The 20,477-nt window shown below is 38.9% G+C and overlaps 2 protein-coding genes across 9 annotated transcripts in view; one reads left to right on the top strand and one right to left on the bottom strand.

Moving 5' to 3' along the window:
- Positions 1 to 931: 931 nt before the first annotated feature.
- LOC144521884 (proton myo-inositol cotransporter-like) lies at positions 932 to 13,765 on the bottom strand. Of its 5 annotated transcripts, none has more exons than XM_078256532.1 (13): positions 13,683 to 13,765; positions 12,576 to 12,673; positions 10,698 to 11,161; positions 10,416 to 10,575; positions 9,684 to 9,892; positions 9,394 to 9,502; positions 8,999 to 9,162; positions 8,528 to 8,642; positions 7,228 to 7,353; positions 6,682 to 6,800; positions 4,285 to 4,437; positions 2,825 to 2,997; positions 932 to 1,876 (listed from the first exon to the last, which is right to left on the bottom strand). In XM_078256532.1, exons 3-13 carry the CDS (start codon positions 11,134 to 11,136, stop codon positions 1,784 to 1,786), a joined length of 1,860 nt encoding a protein of 619 aa, XP_078112658.1. In that variant the 5' UTR covers positions 11,137 to 11,161; positions 12,576 to 12,673; positions 13,683 to 13,765; the 3' UTR covers positions 932 to 1,783. The 5 variants fall into 5 exon arrangements, with proteins under 5 accessions (XP_078112658.1, XP_078112656.1, XP_078112659.1 ...); XM_078256530.1 differs by lacking the exons at positions 12,576 to 12,673; positions 13,683 to 13,765 and adding an exon at positions 11,293 to 11,623 and having other exon boundaries at positions 932 to 1,709; positions 1,808 to 1,876; XM_078256533.1 differs by lacking the exon at positions 13,683 to 13,765 and having other exon boundaries at positions 12,512 to 13,178.
- Positions 13,766 to 13,785: 20 nt separating this feature from the next.
- lrrk2 (leucine-rich repeat kinase 2) overlaps positions 13,786 to 20,477 on the top strand; it is a 49,889-nt gene continuing 43,197 nt past the window's right edge. The window contains exons 1-6 of one of the 4 annotated variants that reach the window (XM_078256527.1): positions 13,786 to 14,355; positions 15,878 to 15,963; positions 16,893 to 17,002; positions 17,507 to 17,595; positions 18,614 to 18,748; positions 18,926 to 19,060. In XM_078256527.1, the coding sequence (XP_078112653.1) occupies positions 14,208 to 14,355; positions 15,878 to 15,963; positions 16,893 to 17,002; positions 17,507 to 17,595; positions 18,614 to 18,748; positions 18,926 to 19,060 (703 nt within the window). In that variant the 5' untranslated portion in view covers positions 13,786 to 14,207. The remainder of the gene's footprint in view (positions 14,356 to 15,877; positions 15,964 to 16,892; positions 17,003 to 17,506; positions 17,596 to 18,613; positions 18,749 to 18,925; positions 19,061 to 20,477) is intronic. The other 3 variants (XM_078256525.1, XM_078256524.1, XM_078256526.1) reach the window with 3 other exon arrangements.

Below are 20,477 nucleotides of genomic sequence, written 5' to 3'. Positions count from 1 at the left end.
AGCCTGAGTTAGTTATCACTTCATAACTTGATGATGTGTTGGCTCGGGTTAACATCTACAACTGTTACGTTTACACTCCAAATCATAGACTTCCCTTAGCTGAAGCTCTCACAGGTTACACAATGGTTGGACACATTTTCTTGAACCTTAAAACAACATTTAAAGGGCTAGTTCACCCAAATTATATATACAAATAATTGAACTCTGGTGGTATCTAGCCTGCAGATAGGTTTGGTTTTACTTTTCCAAGTTTGCAGATACTGCTTTGCCTTCACCCCAGTACAATTTTGTGGTGAAGGGAATTCCATTTGTAGCTTCAATTAAAAGGTGCTCTAAGCGATGGGACGCGTTTTGTAGGCTACACAATTGTTTGTCGCATACAGCAAACATCTCCTCACTATCCGCTAGCTGCCTGTCCCCTGAACACACTGTAAAAAAAAAAAAAAAAACACAGTCTCTGTAGACAGCCCATCCTCCACAAACGGCAACAAAAACAAACTGGCCAACCTGCACCACCAAGCATAACAAACAGTGTTCCAGCCAATAACTGACAAGAAGGATTTGGGGGGGGGGGGTTAGTGCACGGAAGGGAGAGGGAGGGGGCGGGATGAGGAGGAGGGAGGGGCGAGCTAGCCTTGTTTTGTTTGACAATACTTTGAACGTCAACAAGAAGTGCTGTCACCCAACGTCGCTTAGAGCACCTTTAATCTAGATTAATTGCAAATTAATGATTCAGGAAAAAATGGGTTGTTTCTGCCCCAATACTGTTTTTTTTTGTAATTTGAGGGAAACTGACCCTTTAACCTGGTAAAGATTGCCTTTAACACAGCTAACACAGAAGCTATTATTTTATTTCATCTGACTTTTGAAATGTAAACACTTACTCAAAGCCTTTACGTTTTGCAAAATAAATGCAATACATTGTCTTAAATTGCTTCAAAGTGTGTATATTTATTTCCCAAAGATCACAGAACAGAACATTATCAAAGAGACATGGAATGTAATTGTACATACAGCATGAGCATTTCATACGCAAAATGTAAACAAAACAGTACCAACATCATAACACTCATCATTACTGTCCACCTAACAATACATTAACTTCATAAGTGTACAAAATGTCTGTGTCAGTATTTTGAATACATGTACAATGTCCAATACAAAATGTAATACTTTTTCCCTTTTTAAGTTCTTGCACAGGTTGGTGAGTTTTCAACAACTATATATATATATATATATATATATATATATATATATATATATATATATATATATATACACATACATACACACACACACAGATATGACATTATGTGTGAAATCTGTAACCACAAAATGTGTTTAGAAATATTGGAAGATTTTGTTCCCATAATATTAATGTTTTTGTGCTATTTCCAAATATTTTACTCATCAGAAAACTTCAGTTTAGACATCCCCAGATGTCCGTACATTACAAAAAAAAAAACATCACTAGAAAATAATGATTGTTCTAAAATAAAACATTTAAAAAGGGAACACATCAGTTGCACAAACATGGCATGGCAATTTCTAGCTTGCAGTTTAATAAAAAACAAGACTGCATCAGAATTTAAACAAATCTTGTAGTTAAGATTTTGAAGTGCAAATTGAAGCGTGCCTGTGCAAATAGGATGTTGTAAAGGTGCTTTGCTATTAAGTTGTTCAGGGCTACTTGGTCACCATTATCTGAGCTGCAAAAACAAAGATATTAATCATTATAAAAGGCATATTGTATGTGTGTGTGTATGTAGGGTAGCAGAAGTTATTAGCACCTTGATGCAGTACTTACAGTTATGTAGGCTATGGCACTGTCTGACCCCACCGCTCCATATTGTGCTGGGATGATTTCTGAACCTTGCTAGAAAATTAAAGATTTGAGCAACTCGTTCTCGCACTCTGCCATATAAATATCTTATTTTTTATTTGAAGACACCCTTTGTGCAAACAATAGCAGCAGCGGCTAATCAACTCTTTTGTTTTACACCAGCACAGATTAAAAGATTAAACCCATGTTAGTGATTTCAGCAGGAATGTGTTTTGAACGAGTTCTACAGAATGTGTACAGATATGAAAAAGTCAAAATAAATTAAATCAATGATAGAGTTGTTCACTTCTCCATGTGTGGATCTGTAATCTTCATGAATTTAAAACTACAGATCATTAAGGCTAGAATACAAACGTATTATAGCGTGGTATCTAAATAAAAGTCTGAGAGTCCAGACAAAAGATGGATGCTCAACGGCAATCATGACAAAAGTCATTCCCCAAAGTTTATATTTAATGTCCTTAAAAATACAGATCAGTTTGCTACTGTAAACAATGACTTTCCATTAAAGTACCATAATCTGTTTGTGTCACCTGATTTTTTTATGACAAACTATAACTCTCCTGGAATAATCATTATCAGCAACACCGGTCCAATCAACCCTGCTCACCATAACCCTGGAAAGTCTTGCTCCAATATTTCCCGTTTATGATGACAGAGGGAATGATGGGACACAAGAAAGTATCTATCTATCTATCTATCTAAAAGCAAAAATGAAAAGCAGACCAACTCCCAGGTGAGACAAAGGCAAACGGAAAAAAAGCAGAGATGTTGAGTGAGGGGAAAGTTCCACTTATAGCCAATCACCGGAGAGCTCAGGCCTTTTTAGCTGGTGCTTGATTGCATCCAGCAGAAGGCAACGTGATTATCTCTCCTCCCCACATCAGCAAACCAAAGGACAGAGTGGAAAGAGACAATCTCCTCAGTCTAATCTACATCTGAAGCGTCATTGTCAGACTGGAGGTGGTTGCTGCCTTTTACCCGGATGTAGTGGACGTGGCCTTTGTCATGGGGTGAGGAGGCTCCACAGGAGCAGAGCTGACCGGTGAACAGGTTATCGATGTCCTCCAGCTGCAGGCCCCGGGTCTCTGGGAGGCAACCCTGGATGAAGAGGATACCCAAAACAACCAGGCCGGTGTACATAAAGAACGCCCCTGGAAGAGAGATGAACATGTACATTTTTATTTTTTTTTTTACAGTTCATGGTTCTGAGCTATGGCTGCCATTTGCGTATGCATAATATGGGACAACATTAACATAAAAAATGAAAAAGATCAATGGATAAATGTTGGTTGATAGGTTTGGGTTCATATGAGATTTAAGGTGACATGACTTCCACATCCACACAGGCAAAAGGTGTTACCGAATTCAACTGGCGTCCAGCAGAAAAAGATCATTTTCATTTTCAAAAACAAATGACAATGTGCTACCTAAAAACTGGAAAATGCAAACTGGGGTTTAGCATTTCAGTTTATTTAATGTCACAATGTCAATCTTTGTTAGATGAAAATGAAATGCCCCAAGCTGGTTTTGTGAACGACCCAACGATTTGCTCAATTTAAAGTGCTCATATTATGCTTTTTGGCTTTTTCCCTTTCCTTCATTGTGTTATATATCTTGTTTTCTTGTCTTTGTGCAAGTTATAGGTTTACATAGTGAAAAAGCCCAAAGTCCACCGCAAAGTGACTTACCATCTCCAACAGAAAACACTGTTCACAAACTGCTCCAAACAGCTCTATTGTAGTCCAGCCTTTACTTCAGAGACAAACGTGCGTCACTTTGTAACACACGTTATAATGCTCGCCTAGCTGCTAGCGCGGCACGCCCTCATACTCTGCTTCTGACTGGCTAGCAGTCCTTACCTAGCTGCTGCGCATGTGCGACTCCCAACAAAGATGGAACAGAAGTGAGATGTCTCACTCTCACGAGGACACTTTGACAGAATGAATGAAACATGTATTGCTGCATAGTTGGTGTTTCACACTGCTCTATAGAAAAGCAAACCAGGACTTCATCTCATCTCCCTCACCACTGTCCTGTTGCCATAAACGGCATCCACGCCTGGTTATACAAGGAGTAAAAAAAACTAAAAACATTTTAGGATCAGGCTAAAGCAAAAGTTTCCCACTAAAGTTCCAGGGGATGATTTCCCAGACAACACATTCTTAAATAAAGAAACAGAGATACATCAGTAGCAGAACTGGAAGAAAACTGTACCAAGTGAACTGATTAACCAGGGGAATCCGGGTGAGCAACACAGAATAATGTATAGCTGAGTTTGAAATGGGAACAACACAATGAGGGTTAAAACCATTTCAAAAAAAGCTAAAATCGACCTATAATGATAAAAACGAACACATGCTTTTCTGATAAAAAAAAAAATGCCTCACCTCACACGTAAAAGCAGTTCATGATGTGACATGTAATTACCATCATCTTACCGTAATAGGTCAGATACTCAGCGACATGAAGGAAGGTCAGAGACACCAGGACGTTGAAGATCCAGTTGACCCCGGCTGAACAGGCGTTGCCGGTGCTGCGAGCCCACAGTGGGTAGATCTCCGAGTTCACTGTCCAAGGCATGGTGCCCATACCTAACACACAGAGGCAACACATTATGTTTTTTCTTATTCTTTCGTGATCATACACATAATAAATGGGTTAGGCATTTGTTAGCAGGAAGATTGTTTTTTTCAGGGTCCAGTATAAACAAGCCTTCCCTTTATCTGGCAACTGTTTCCTGTATCAGCCAACAGGGTTTGTGTCACAGTGAAGTGAAAGGTGTGTGATGTTTTTGTGTTTTTCTGAGTTTAGTTTAGTTTATTTCAATGAGTCAATCAATCACATAAATACACAACATCACTTACATGTATGTATAAGGGAATGTCCCACTCTGGCCACCTTTAAGAGCCAGGTAAAGGTGTGGCTTAGAGCTAACCAAACGTGCAATCACCTCTGACTGCATGCTGTACCGTATTAGCCCAGTAGAGCATACTAATGAATTGTGTCTCTGTTTTAACACTTACTAATGAATTGTCTTGTTTTTCTTTTTCTTTCATCCTGTTTCTCCCTGTTTTATATAGCAAATGTTACTACTGTATATCTTTTGTCTTAGAGCTGGCTTAGAGCTAACCAAACATATAATCACCTCTACCTGTATGCTGTACCGTATTAGCCCAGTAGAACATACTAATGAATTTCATCCTGTTTTACTCTGTTTTATATAACAAATGTTACTACTATATGCCTTTTGTCCTTTTTATTGTAATTTCAATCTGCCTAATGGACTACAGATGGAAATTAGCCCTTGGGCTACAATCTGGCACTTTTACGTGTACTGCTGTACATGTTCATCAAATGTGCATTGTCCTGAAATAATAAAATAAAAATAAAATAAAAATACATAACATAAATGGTAAAAAAAAAAAAAAAAAAGTGTCACCTTAGTTCATGCAGTGTCATCTTAACTCGTTTATAATCAATACTGATCGAAAAGGTGTAGGTTGAAGCATTTGCTTATTACACCTATCCTTTTTACATTCTATTTTATTCTTATTTTGTTCTTAGGACCCTCAGAATATTATCAATTTTATAAAATGTATTATCATTCATTTCTGTATTTTATATACATATTATCACACATATGTGCAGAAGTAAAAAAAAACAAAAAAAAAACAAATACAGTATATTCCCATTCATATACACACTGCCATTCATGCCTCGCGAATGTATTGCATAAATATGACTTATTAATTTATTTATTTTTAAACGGAAAATAGCTCAGAACAATAACAGATGGTTTAGGTTGTAGTGTGATATAGATAGATATATATATATATCTATATATATATATATATAGATATATATATATATATATATATATACACACACACATATACACACATATATACATACATACACACATACATACATACACACATATACACACAAATGAGTACACCCATGCTAAATTTGACTAAAAAGGAATAAAAAAAAAATCATCTTTTGGAAATTGAACTTAATGCCTTAATTAAAAAAATGAGGAAAAATCCAATCTTTAAGGACACTAATGTTCTTTGTGAATGAATAATGCATCGTGAATAAATAAATGTTCTTCCTTAAAATACAGGGGGCATAAGTAAGTACACCCCTATGTTAAATTCCCATAGAGGCAGGCAGATGTTTATTTTTAAAGGCCAGTTATTTCATGGATCCAGGATACTATGTATCCTGATAAAAGTTCCCTTGGCCTTTGGAATTAAAATAGCCCCACATCATCACATCCCCTTCACCATACCTAGAGATTGACATGGTTTTATTTCAGTTAGCCTAATAGCTGGTTTGATTTGCATTGAGAGATGATTTTATGGAAAGTACCCCATGCCAGTCTCTAGGTATGGTGAAGGGGATGTGATGATCCAAAAGGCCAAGGGATGCATAGTATCCTGGATCCATGAAATAACTGGCCTTTAAAAATAAACATCTGCCTGCCTCTATGGGAATTTAACATAGGGGTGTACTTACTTATGCCCCCTGTATTTTAAGGAAGAACATTTATTTATTTACGATACATTATTCATTCACAAAGAAAATTGGTGTTGTTAAAAGGTTGGATTTTTACAATTTTTTTAATTAAGGCATTAAGATCAATTTCCAAAGATGATTTTTTTATTCCTCTTTTTAGTCAAATTTAGCATGGGTATACTCATTTATGCTGAGCACTGTGTGTGTGTGTGTGTGTGTGTGTGTGTGTGTGTGTGTGTGTGTGTGTATATATATATATATGAAGACTGTTGGATATGAGAATTTTGAAAGACAATGACAAAGTCGTTCCAGACCTGGAGCAAAGAATGCAAGGTAGAGGATGAGGCCCAGCAGGACGACCCAGGAGTACGATGTTGGACAGTAGTTGTAGGCCCAGAGGGGGCTATCAGTTGCCTCTGTCTGGTTGGAACACCTGGATGAAAGAAACATTGCAAGGAATTGAACATTTCTCTAAAGGTTTTGCCGATTGACCTACTTCAACTCAATCTTGATAGTCCAGCAAAAAAAAAATCTGGTTTGCAGGCAATTCTTTCTGCTGCATTTGATTTCTGCATTTTGAGCATCAAGTACAGTAGCACAAAGACGATGTGACTCCTTCAGCTTCAACTTTAGAGATGCTGAAAGCGAGTGAATTCACCTTTTTTTGCTTTTATTAACTGCTATTTTGGATATTATGTCATGTGTAAAGCAATCTAACTGCAGTGCAGATCACAGCTGCTTCTACTGTAGGTATATTTTAAAGACATATCTGAAACATAATGATAATGTTGTAATGACAGCCACGTGGATGTTGGGAGTATGTGCTGTGACACAACTAGACAGAAAAAGCGGTGTCTGACCTTCCCCAGGCGGCGTCTTCTGTGGACACTTGATTGACAGGAACACAGGAGGAGTCATACACTCCGGTGCTGTTTTCACGATAACAAAATCCACAGTCCGGATCCAACATGCAGAATTCACAGGACCTTGAGGACAGAGCTGAATGTGAAACATCTCACTTACAAACTCTCAAATACACACTTAGCCACACAAGGATGCCGCGCTATTGGCTGAGCAACAGACGAGCACACGTATCGCTCTGTCAGCAGTGATAATAACTTCACTCGTGATAAGGTAGTAAAGCTTTACATCGAGTTGAAAACAATTACCACAGACGCAGGAAGAACAATGAGATGGATCTTTGGTCAAATCGTAACACAAGTGAATACAGGTACACCTCCGGGAGTCAAACGTAGCTCAATTTAAGTGCTTTTTATGCATTTGGATCATATGGGTGGCTCCAAAAGCCTTTTGGATATTTGAATATTTGTGTAATAGAAACAGGACTCATGTAAAGATAGAAATATACTTTTTGATTCCGAAAGGTTTACCAAGGAGCAGCTTTTCACTGATATCAATCATGAATTGTAACTTCACAATTTGAAGCCTGTTGTACAAAGAAAGTATCACTATGATATTTAAGTAATTACAGGAACTCTTTTGAAGTCAAGTGTCAAAACCTACTTTTCCGGCGCACCTGGGTAGCTCACCTGATAGAGCTTGCGCCCCATGTACAGAGGCTCATTCCTCGCCGCAGCGGCCGCGGGTTCAATTCCGACCTGCGCCCTTTTGATGCATGTTATTTCCCCCTCTCTCGCCCCTTTTATGTCTAAGCTGTCCTACCAATAAAGCCCCCCAAAAAAAATCATCTTTAATCTTTGCAATTTTCGGGAACATTTTCAACATTTTACTTGAAAAGGTGGCCAGATTTGATGTATTCAGCTCTGGGTCATGTGTAGGCGAAGAGAGTGATGGTGATTCGAGAAATTTTGCTTGTGGAGAAAAAGTGAGTCATGTCCGGTGAATTACACTAAATCAACATTAAACACGCCTGTGGCTTCTGTCAGTGTAGAAAGTACGATGAATTGCACCCTTTATGAAGCTAAATTGTGAGAATAAAAAGAAGATTTCACTCTTTGGGACTGAACAACGAACCAAGCCAAGGGGATACTGGACTGGCCATATCTTGACATGAAGCCACATTGCCTACATATGCCAGGAGCAATATCAGGATCACTGAGAAAAACTGTAAACTAATGTCTCAAAATGAATATGAATGGTTGATGGTAATAATTCTAATGACTGTGTAGCTTCTCTTACCCATACAATCTGCAGGTTGAGTTTTGAGAGTCGACTGGGTGGAGGGTGATAGGCGGAGAATACTGGGCAGATAGCAAGAATCCGACGGCCAACAAAGTCAGACTCAGAGCAGTACCTGCATTAGAGAGAAAAAAACACACTAAATAAAGCTCTGATGAAGAAAAAAAAATGTCTCCATAAATTCTGGATAAATAAATTCTACAGAGACTTCTGCATAAGACTACGAATAAAATATAGAGAAAGACATTGTATCCTAGTGGCTTTCCCTGTCCATCTGAATACTAATAATAACTAAATGCTATGGTAACATGACACAATACCTAATAGATATAAAGTGTCTCAATAAAACATCAAAATCTAAGCAAGACTTGCTCTATTTTAGAATGATTCTATGCTGTTATGGACTTAAATCAACTAATCACTGGATTTTGAAAAGCTTTAAATGACTGTAGAAATATCTAAATTACAAACCAAAAAGACTGCCAAGGGTCAGGTGCCTACGGCCCACTCTCTCCACCAGCCAGACTCCAACTAAGGTGAACACAAAGTTGGTAGCAGAAGTTGCAGCAGCCAGCCAGATTGCCTGTTTAACATCCCGTATTCCCGCCATCTGCAGAATGGTTGCACTGTAGTACCTAAAAAAAAAAAGAGTGAAGAGGTTCAATGAAAAGCCAAATCAATTTGCATTCCAACCTCCAACCAAATCTCAGCAGAGGGTCTTCCAGTTAGACAGGTCAGGACATCTTAAAAACACAAAGGCTCTGATCTATCACTTGAGCTTTTTACAATAGTGGGCGATGTTGTCAGACAGTAGGTAGATAATTAAACGGGAGCTATTACAAGGTAAATCGATGGGATCGACCTACATGACGGTGTTTATCCCAGACAGCTGCTGAAACATCTGGAGGCCGCAGCCAACGATAAGAGCCCTTCGAGTCGGGCCATGGCGAAGGATCCGCAAAATAACAAAGCGTCCTAAAGAAAAAACAGCCAAAAATCTTTAAGAATTATTAAAAATTCCACTCATGTACCTACTTTTTTTTTTTATGTTTGGCTATCGATGTCACTTTGCACAAAAGGCAGTTTTGTCCCATACAGACAAGCTCATTTTGTCAAGGCATTTTTTTTTTCTTCTGTTTTCACAGAAATCTTTCACCTCCACCAGTCTCTTTCTCCTCTTCCTCGATGACGGTTTTGATGGTGTCGTACTCCTCGTCAATGTTCTGGCCCCCTCTAATCCGGCTCAGAGTTTGGCGGGCCTCTTGGTTCCTGCCCTTTTGGAGAAGCCAACGAGGGCTCTCCGGCAGGAAGAGGAAGCCGACGAACTGCAGCACTGCTGGGAAAACGGACAAACCCAGCATGTACCTACAGTGCAGAGAGAACGAGAAGGAGTGAAGGGGTGAAAGATACCGATGTGAGACGCTACAAGAGACATCTGCCACCGCTGAAAGCCATACAATGTTGTGAGCAAGCAAACATCAGAGTGCACAAAAAGCCTACCAATATTGGATATTTTTTTTTTTTTTTTTTTTTTTTTAAGCGGAGCCCCAATAACAATATTTTAGAGTTGCAAAAGTTTAATAAGTGTGACCAAGATATCTCACAGTTGAACAATAAACTTGTCAGTGCTCTCAGGTGGACAAACTATAGAACTGCAACCCCAATACTAGATAACCTCAAACAAAACCTTTGGCATTTCTCTACTGCGGTTTCTTGTAACAATTTGCCAATATCAATATATCTGGGACAAGCTAATATTGACAATGCAGATGTATCAGTCACGATCTTCACAAATAAAGAGACAGGGTAAACAAAACTAAAGAAAAACACCTCTCTTGGAAAGTTACTAGCAGTGAAGACAGTGTAGTGGTAGAACCAATGTGCATACCTCCAGCCGTCGTGGCTCATGTAGCTGAAAGCTCCATCGATTACACTGGCAATGAACTGGCCACCAGTGAGGAAGAGGGAGTTTATGGTGACCAGCTGACCTCTCTGGTGAGGGGGAGAAACCTCGGCGATGTATACAGGAACTGTCATAGAGGCAATGCCTGATGCGGAAATCAAGAAAGGGACAATAAGTTCTAATTCTATTCTGTTACATGATCCACAGTCCTATGTGATACTCCCCTCACTTTACCTGGATGTATGTATCCAAATGACACCAACTCACCTATGCCCAAACCAACTGTGATTCTGCCCACAAGGAGAACCACCTTGTTCGGGGCTAAACTCAAGACGATGCCACCGATGCTGAAGATGAAACTGGCCAAAAGGATGCAGATCCTGCGCCCCAGCCAACCATTTAAGAAGCCTCCACTCAGGGAAGAGAGCGCCGCAGCCCCAACAGTACTGGAAATCAGCAGCTCCTGCCACAGAGCACTCAGGTTCATCTCCTCCTTCAGGAGCAGCATAGCCCCGGAGACCACCCCGGTGTCATAACCAAAGAGAAATCCTCCCAGGGCAGAGAAGAACGCCAACACATAGATGAACCCTGGTGTGGAGGCATCTTGGTCCAGGAGGTCCCCACCAGTAGCAGGTAGAGGTGCAATAAGAGTCTGCTCTCCGCCATCCTCTGCTTTCTGTCTCCTGCCGCCCATGGAGTTGCTCATGTGCTTCAAACTGTATTCATCGTGGCTGCAGGACATGGGGGAAAACCAGGAGTTAAGATAATTTGTCAGCGCATACAATCCGCCTCAAAACATAGCAGTTGGTAACAAAGTGGGCCCAAACAAAAGGAGATACTTATGCTGCATTATTTGCAATACCAGACGTCCAAATAATCTTCAACTGGCATTTTCTTGCGGTCCAGTTCGAGAGAAGAAACAGGGAGCAAGCCAAATACTCGACATTTTAACAGCTATACTAACTAAATTTAGCTAACGACAACATTTCGTTATAAGCCCCTGTGGTCGACTTTGCGGTTCTGTTAGTAGGACTACAGCAGATTTCACTGTCATGTCATGTGAGAAATTTGCCTAAACGGTGGCAGTGCACTTTAATGGCTTCACACCATAGCTTCAAATTGACTTTCAACGAATGTTTACAACTGCTACCGCTTAGCTCTGAGAGCGGCGGCCATGTTTAATGTTTACGTCACCTGCCAGCTGCCAGCCCAGAGGCAAAAAGAGCAACCGCCTACAAAATAAAAAACAAAGTTGTCTCACGAGTTATAATGTAAAAAAAAAAATAAAAAAAAAATACAATAACTATTAAATAAGATGCGTCATTAGCATTCCAAATCATTCCATACCCATTCATTTTTGGAAGAAACTGTCACTTTCTTTAGAACGCAGCGCCAAACTCCCTTTAAAATCTATCATTTTTTGTAAATCCTTGTTTATCGGTAAATATTATATATGTGAAAACAGAAGTTCGGACCATTTATTTGTCTACTCGACAAATCGGCACACATGTGGCCGACCAATTTTTATCCCTCTATTTTTTAATTGTATAAAACAAATATATACTTATTTTATTTACATGATTAATTGACCTATACATAAGTAAATCTATTCCACTTTTACACAGAGGGTTGCCAGTTTGGGCGGGTGATGAGAATATCTCAAAAGCCAACTAATATCTGAGAATGTATTAGTAGTAGGGTAACCTAGTGCTTTATTTATTGATACAAACTTACTTACAACTTACAAGTAAAGTATGTGAGAAAATCTATGCAAAAGCATTTCTTTCTTCAAAAGTAGCCTAAGTGTGTACAAGCATGAACCTAACTAGTTAGGCTATGTGTGAAGTAGCTTAGTTTTTTTATTAACTATATTGAATATTTCCAGAATTAAGCAAACGCTTTTTTTCAAAAGTAGGCTGTGTTGTAGCCTATATCAGCAGCTGTTTTAGTTTTGGAGTAGTAGTTTTGGAGACATTACTCGGAACCCCGGAACTTCGAATCTTTCCAACTTTACTGAACTAGCTACAGGCTGGAACAAATATTATCACTCACGGCAGATAAATATGAAACGTCAAACTCACACATAAAACAGATGATATCCGTGCAAAATTAACCGAACTAGACCAGTGAAAAGCGTATCCTGACCTGAAACAATGTTGTTGTGTCCTCTTCAACAAACAGGAAGTTTGGCGTATAGCTCCGGATCGATGGACTGATCATATGATGTTGCTTCAGCCTGCAGTCTTCAGGAAAGGAGGAACACGCCCATTTACATTGTTTGATAACTTACCTGTGCCTCCACTATGATTCTCACAGCAGACAGCTGCGTTACCCTATCATGCTTGTTAAACAGTAGGGATTTGCATTGCTCGAATTAGATATTAAGGCGGCGCAGTATGAGGAAGCACTCACAACATGTTTCCATATTAAGCGATTTCTTATCCTAGAAAATGACTGATGAATTTGGGTTTTATTTAGTATGGACATTCCCCTCTTTTTTATTAGAAGATCAGATTAACTGTTTGTCTTTTTTATTTGGTTATTTGTATATCATAGGCAAATTAAAGTTATTTTATGTTTGCATTTTTACCCCTAAAAGAAGTTTGCTATTTCCATTTTTGACTAATTCAACCTGCCTTCATTCCAGGAATAACAAGCAGGAAAAAAATCATGTGAATTACAACATTTTAATGTGGTAAAAGATTTAGACATTCAATAAAACACTTTTTTAGTCCCTATCTTTCACTGTTTATTATTTATTATTATTATTATTTACAAAAAATATTTACTCAGTTACTAAATTGGACACTTGGTAATATGACACAAAACCGCAGTTACACTGATAGATGCGCAATACAAATTAAAGACGACGGTGGCGAGAGAAGAACCGACAGAAATGAAGAATTAATCGCAGTTTTGTGTTAAGTGATGTATGCCGAATTTAGATATCGCTTCAATTTAGCTGTAAAACGTTTGGATATTTGCTCTACTGGCTTAGTATATTTGTCCATTCGCAAACAAACATTCAAATTGCATTTGCTTTGAATGTAATACGGCGCAAATCACTGCCAAGTCTATAACTGTTTTATAAATCGGTAAATCAGTAACTGACATCAGACTCCGGTGTGGGAGGCAGCTTAATGCCACTCGATAGCCCCTAAAAGTGTAAACTGTCAATCACAGCCAACGTAAATCGAGTTAAAAAACTATTCGGTTTTATAATCTATATAGCCTACTGCCTACAAACTTTACCGAGAGTGGAACGCGGTTTCGCGGATTCTTCTCATCCCCCCCCGTGCTGCGCGGTCTGCTTCGAGTTTCCTCTTTAACAGACGGGAAGTTTTTTCTAACCGGAGTCATATGATGTGACTTTAAGGAAGAAGGAACACGGCTGTCGTAATCTCAGAAAGGACGTGGAAGTGTTTTTTTCCCACAGAAACAACAGAGAGTCTACAGAGGAGGAAAATGTTTCTCTGCCAGAAGAAAGTTAGCCGAGGACGGTGATGTCAACATCTGAACCGAAACCCCGTCACACTGACAGCTTCTCTAGTCGTGACGGCCTGCCACTTATCCGTAATGTTACTGTAGCTAATGTAACATGATGTAACATAGCTAATATTAAGTAATGTGATGTAATGAAATGAGTGCCACTTTACTCGTTTCTTCCCATGCTACTGTAGCATAATGCTGCAGCAGTTTGGCCCACCCGAAGCTCGGTTCTGAGGGATTGTAACGTTACTGATTGACTTAAATGCAACTCCTCAGCTGGAAAACAGCATGTTAAAGACCATGGTTAACAACGAGGAGTTAGAAGAAAGGTTGAAGAAACTTCTGGTGAGGCTGAAAATCCTGCAAGAAGACAGACAACTGTGCACACTAATACAAATAATCGAGGACCTGCTTTTCATGGCGCACACCGACAATGGTAGGAAACCCATTCTTCCTGCATGTGCATCATGCTGCTGCTCATCATGAACAGGCACGATTTCCTTTAGCCATGTTGTTTGACTTAAACCGCATTTGTGGGACAAGTACTCAGATCCTTTACTTAAGTAAACAGTAATACCACAGTGTAAATATACTCCATCACAAGTCCTGCATTTAAAATCGTAGTACAGATATTGTCAGATTTATTTTTTGGCTACTAAATATAAAAGTACTCATTATGCAGAAAAATGTCCACTTCTATTGTTATATTATTGGATTATTATTTCTAATGCATTAGCATGTAAAGCATACTTTTAATTAGAGATGGCCCGATACCATTTTTTGCTTCCCGATACCTGAACTTGCGTATCGGCCGATACCGAGTACCGATCTGATACCAGTGTGTCATATATTTTATTATGTTTTAACAACTGTATACTACTATCCCTGTATGGATGTGATATTATTTCTATCTTTGTTGTCGGTCTGGCTCAGGTTAAACTCTTTGTGAAACATGAACGCCACAGAACGTTCTTTTATTATGCAGTTTGACAGTCAGTTATAACGGAAAAACAACATAAATAAACTACTTTAATGTAGATTTTCTTTAGGGCTTTATTACGTGGTATCGGATTGGTGCATAAACTCCAGTACTTTCCGATACCAGCGGAATCGGAACATCTCTACTTTTAATGTTGGTGGAGTTGATATTATTATCTTCATACACTGTGGGGTACAGTAGTTTAATCTGTAATAGTGCATCATATTTTATAAACTGATCATATATTTGTAGGTCAGATCTTATTCTCTAAAGTAACCAGGTGTAAGATAAATGTAAAGGAGAAGTAAGTACAATATTTTCTTGTTAAATGTAGGGGAGCTGAGCAAAAAGTTGCAGGAAATGGAAACACTCCAAGTAAAGTACAAGTACCTCAAAAATGTACTTAAGTGCAACACTTTACCACTGCTTTAGAGTGACTTTGTTTGGTCGTAAGATAGTATTACTTGGCAGTTTGGGTGTCTGCACTGATTATAACTTTAAGTATAATTATAGGACTTTTACTAATTCTATTTTCTGAAATTTTAACCTTAGGTACTTTTACTTTTACTACACTACATTCAACACCTAATTGTAGTTGCTAGTTTGCAGATAAAGATATGACACATAGAGACACACAGACGCATTGCTATAGTAAAGTTTGGTATGTGTTTATTCCAACAGAGCAACAACTGGTTTTTAATATTAAGATGGTACACAACTTATCAAAATGCATAATTTACTTTTTGTACTCAAGCATACTTCTTTGATAATATTAATGTTATTTAATGTATTTCAAATCTTCAACGCAGGACTTGTAATTAGGGCTGAAACATTTAGTTGATTGGCGATTGATTGATCCTTGTTATTGCTTATTATCCGAGCCTTACTATACGCATTCAAAAATAAAAATGAGTGTAAAAGACTGCGTCCCTTTCATTCAAAGCTAACTTGTCACATCACGTCTTATACTTTGTTGCAGCAGCTGAACTGTTTGAAAACAAAGATGTCCATGTCCCCCTCATGGTGGTGCTGGTGTCCTACATCAACAGCAAAGGAGTCCAGCAGGTACTGTAGGACATCAGAAACCTCATCTCACATTGTGTTATTTTGTTGTCTTTTTGCATCAGCAGTGTGCTATTCGGCCATCTTGAACTTTGTCTGCCTAAACAGAGAGAACAGACTTCATGTGGTGGCTTTAAACACAGCTTTTTTTTAATGACAAATGTCCAAGTATCAGTTTGTGATGTTCTGAAAGGAAACAGAATAGTGTGCAATCTTAAACTACACACACAGATGTTAAAGTTTGTACAACAACATCACCTACTAAGCTTAAAAGTCATCCAAAGGTGACATGCCTACACCTGCTCTAGCATGTTTATGGGGTCTTGTGACTGCAGCTTATCAGAGGTGAGATTGGAGCATAACAAAAACCGAAACTCAGATTGTGAGTCAGTCATAACAGACTCATTTTAGGGATAAAAAAAATCAGATTTTGAAGTATTCTGAGTTTCTCGCCTGTTGCTGTTACACAGTTTTCCCTAAGAGCTGTCTCCTTTTTATTTGGGCTTTTGAGCTGTCAGAGCTGTGTGTGTTGTATTTTGTCAGATACTGTAAATCATGTAATGCTCATTTAGCAGGATTTTGTCTCAAACATGTTTTTGTTGACCATTTGTTTTACATACAGCAACAACGATTCAGCTGTTGCTTATATACATATGTATAACGCTTTAGATAGGGACAAAGGCTTATTGCTTTTGGCTCTGTTACAATCAAGTCAAACAAGTTTTTAAATCATTTTTAGGTCTTCAGCTGGAAAATTGCTCGAGCATCTTAAATGTAAAATAGACATTGACTCCTCACATTGGCAAGCATCTGCAGGTTAAGTTGCACTTCCACCAGCTGATTTTTTCTTCTTCTTCATCTATAGTTTTATTTTGATAGTTTGACTTGCCTTTTGGCCTCTATTGTGTGACGGTGTAATCTTCTTGCTACAGGTGGGTTGGTCATTGCTGTGTCGTCTAATTGAAATATGCCCTGATACGCTGGACCAGCTGACCAGACCCCTGCAGGCAGCCAAGGACTGGGATGTACTGGGAGTGCACCAGTAAGTAAATACATAGGTGCTGTAGCTGTGATGAACTACTGTTAGTTGACATTCCCATCAGCCTCAGCTGTACTTTGTGTTTTAGTGCTAATTATCCAATGCTAGCATTCTAACACCTTAAATTAAGATGGTGAACATAGTAAACATTAAAACATCAGCATGTTAGCATTGTCACTGTAGGCATGTTAGCATGCTGATGTTAGCATTTAGCTCAAAGCAGCACCTCACAGCGCTACTGGCATGGCTGTAAACTCTTAGTCTTGTTAGTTCAAAAGGTAATTGTCCCAAAAAGAAGTGACAAAAGTAAAAACTTTGAGAGTTATTAAGCATAATGTTGATTTTTGTTGGTTGCTTTGTGATGTTGAGTTTCATGGATTTTAAGGTTTCTTAGAAAATCTCATATCACTTTGTATTCCACCAAATGTTCAAGAAGTTCTGAGTACACAAGTGTGTCTTGGCTGCAGCCTTGGTTCATTTTTTTGTCTGTCCTGCTGTGTTTTCCAGGCAGATCCTGAAAGTACTATCTGAGTACAGGACAGACTGCAGAGTGACCATGGTTGGACTCCGAGCCCTGGCTCTCCTGCTCCGATCAGGTACAGGACTACACAGGAGATATGCTACAACACGTCAGGGCATCACTCCTGCTATGAGCACTAGAAGATGGATCCAAGATTCAGTACTTTATTGCCATACTTTGTTGTTCAGAATTTGCCTCAGTGTGCCCATGACAGAACAACAAACAGTCACAGCATTAAAGGTCAATGGATGAAATATATTAACAGGCAGTACAGAATAACGTGTGAGGTGCTTTAAAATACAATGTTAGATAGTGCAAGCTCTCGGAAAAGTACTGGTGCAAAATTGGGGAGCCATTTAATAATTGGATGGTTTTGCAGTAAAGTCGCGTTGAATAGCCTTTCTTTGACTTATAGCTAAAGCCCAGCTGACAGGATGTGATTATTGTTATTCATCTGATTATTTGATTAGTAGAGCAAAGCCACAGATCAAAACAAAAGGACTATTGACAGAAAATGAATCGAGTAAAAATGTAATTATCTGGTTATAACATAAATCTGTGTATGCCACAGCATTTCTGGTATTTAGTATGTATTGGGTTCATCTTTTAAAGGCCACTTCCATAATGCTCATTGTCTTTTTGTAGTTTATTTTTAGAGCAACACCTTCATCTCTTTCTTTAAATAATCTATTTGTTAAACAAAACTCATTTGTTATCTAATGTGCAATGACCTATGTTCATCCTGCTTTGTGTGATGTGAAGCTTCTGAAAAAGACTGATTTATCTGTGACACTACAATGTCAGTTGCTGTGGATAATAATCAAGCAAGTAAGTCAAATACTTCCTTCCAAAAAGAAAAAATCTACAATTGTTACTCACTACTTATCACACGACAAATTGTGAAACTTAAAGTTTGAAGACAACCATTAGGTGACAAAATAATTAGTGGATAAATTGTGATTTAAAACTGTATAATTGATTCGTGGCCCTGAAGGTATAATTCATTTTTGCTTTACCTTTTTTTCCCCCTAACTCCTGCTTTCTTACAGGCATCCGACTTATTTTTTATGCTTGTTTAATTCATGGTTATGTAGACAAGATTCCTTTGCTGGTGCTGGAGGAGGAAGAGGATGTGTTTGGCCTGGTGGTGCAGGCCATGAAGACGTTTCCTAACAGTGAAGAGGTGCAGCTCCAAGGCTGTGGAGCTCTGCAGTTCCTCCTGGAGAGAGGTGAGCAGACACACACACACACACACACACACACACACACACACACACACACACACACACACACACACACACTCTATCCTCCTATACTGTATTCTAATGTGTAGAGTGATATGTATTTTCTTAAATGTTAATGTTGCGTACAGTAGCTGGATATCTTTATTGTGCCTGTGTTCCCAGTAAGTGATGACCACCTGGTGGAGTTTGTGGAGAACCAGGATCACGTTGTGGTTCTGGCGGCTCTGCAAAAGTTCCCGGACAGCCCCGAACTGCACCTGCAGGCCATGAAGGTGCTGCTCCCACTGGCTCGTCCTGGTAAGACCTCATTTTACACACACCAAGGTGTCAGAGGGAGAGAAAAGAACTGGAGTACGAACTTTACTACTTTATTCAGTAGTTCTCTTCATGTGGAGGAGTTTAGGAATGTGTGCCTTCACTCTACTGATGTACTGGTTGATATGTTACACAACATGATACTCGCCCCCACCCCTCCTCCACGCAGTTGCTAGTAGCCAAGGAGGACAAGGAGGATTAAAAAAAACATGATGGACTCTTCAGAAGAGGTAATTATCTTCACTCGAGTTTCTGCGCGCGAAAGTCACCGGACGACACAATCTTCTGAACATAGCCATACTGAGAAATACAGAGAGAGTTGTGTGGAGCCGATGGTCTTAATTAGCTTTGTAGCAACTCATTTGGCAATGGCTTGAATGTAACAGACGTTTATTAATATCAAAAAGTTACGCTTTAAAGCTGTAAACATCAACTCTTTTCTTTCTTTACTTCACATGGTCTAGTTTTAACCTCACCACCAGACCATGATGTCACTGTAACGCTTTTTAAACATGTCTTGATGTTAATCAGATTATACTTTAAATGCCAGTAAACATGTGTGGCGCCGTGCTGCTGCATCAGAACAGCCTTTTGTGGGACAGGAGGGTGATTAACACAGCAACTCATTTAGTGAGACTATGTATTTGCTCTCCAAAATCATTTTTAGGCCCTTTATTTCCACAGATGAAGACATGAAAGGGGAGAGAGAGGGGGGAACAACATGCAGCAAAGGGCCGCAGGTTGGAGTCAAACCCACGGCCGCTGCGCCGAGGAGTAAACCTCTAATGTGCGGCCACTGTACCAACTGAGCTAACATGTAACATAAACCCTGTGGATTGTAAGGCTGTTCCCAATATTAATATTTGAAGGTTTGAGCTCAATCAAATAATGGCATTCTAGCCTATATTTGTTTTTGACTTAAAAACATACCATTATCAAGCATCTTTGGGATAGCTTCCATTTGGGTATTAAAGACCAAAATATTTATTGAGAAGGATATTTTACAGTTGTAAAATAAGGAAACATAATAAATGACATATTACTTTTATTTCAGTGAAAGGTTGAAAATGACAAAGAATAAACCAAGACATTGCTGTACACTGGAATTCCAATTAACTGCATGTTTTGGGCATTATAAGTGGAGCTGGACATGAAGAAAAGACATGAAAGAGTTTCAGTCATACATTTTTTCAGTCATACATTTTTTTCTTCCACTTTCATCTGTGTTTTTTCACGGATGTACGATTTATCACAGTTCATGGGGGGATTCCAGGAGATACCACTCTCTGTCATTTGTGAGGGACTTTTTCTAAACCCCTTGGTTGTCTTTTCTTTGCTTCCTATTACTTCCTTGTTTTGTCCATCGTGAGTCCATTCTTTTTTGGTTTAGGAATCTTAA

Source organism: Sander vitreus, chromosome 8, assembly GCF_031162955.1.
Source record: "Sander vitreus isolate 19-12246 chromosome 8, sanVit1, whole genome shotgun sequence".
Taxonomy (NCBI): domain Eukaryota; kingdom Metazoa; phylum Chordata; class Actinopteri; order Perciformes; family Percidae; genus Sander; species Sander vitreus.
This window is presented reverse-complemented; position numbering and strand designations above follow the sequence as displayed.

Coding starts and splice junctions, on each gene's coding strand:
- LOC144521884 (XM_078256529.1), bottom strand. CDS start 11,321: ATGCCAGTTGAAGATTATTTGGACGTCTG. Junction 10,576..10,697: donor CACAGTTGGTTTGGGCATAG/GTGAGTTGGTGT, acceptor TTTCCGCATCAG/GCATTGCCTCTATGACAGTT. Junction 9,893..10,415: donor ATGAGCCACGACGGCTGGAG/GTATGCACATTG, acceptor TCTGCACTGTAG/GTACATGCTGGGTTTGTCCG.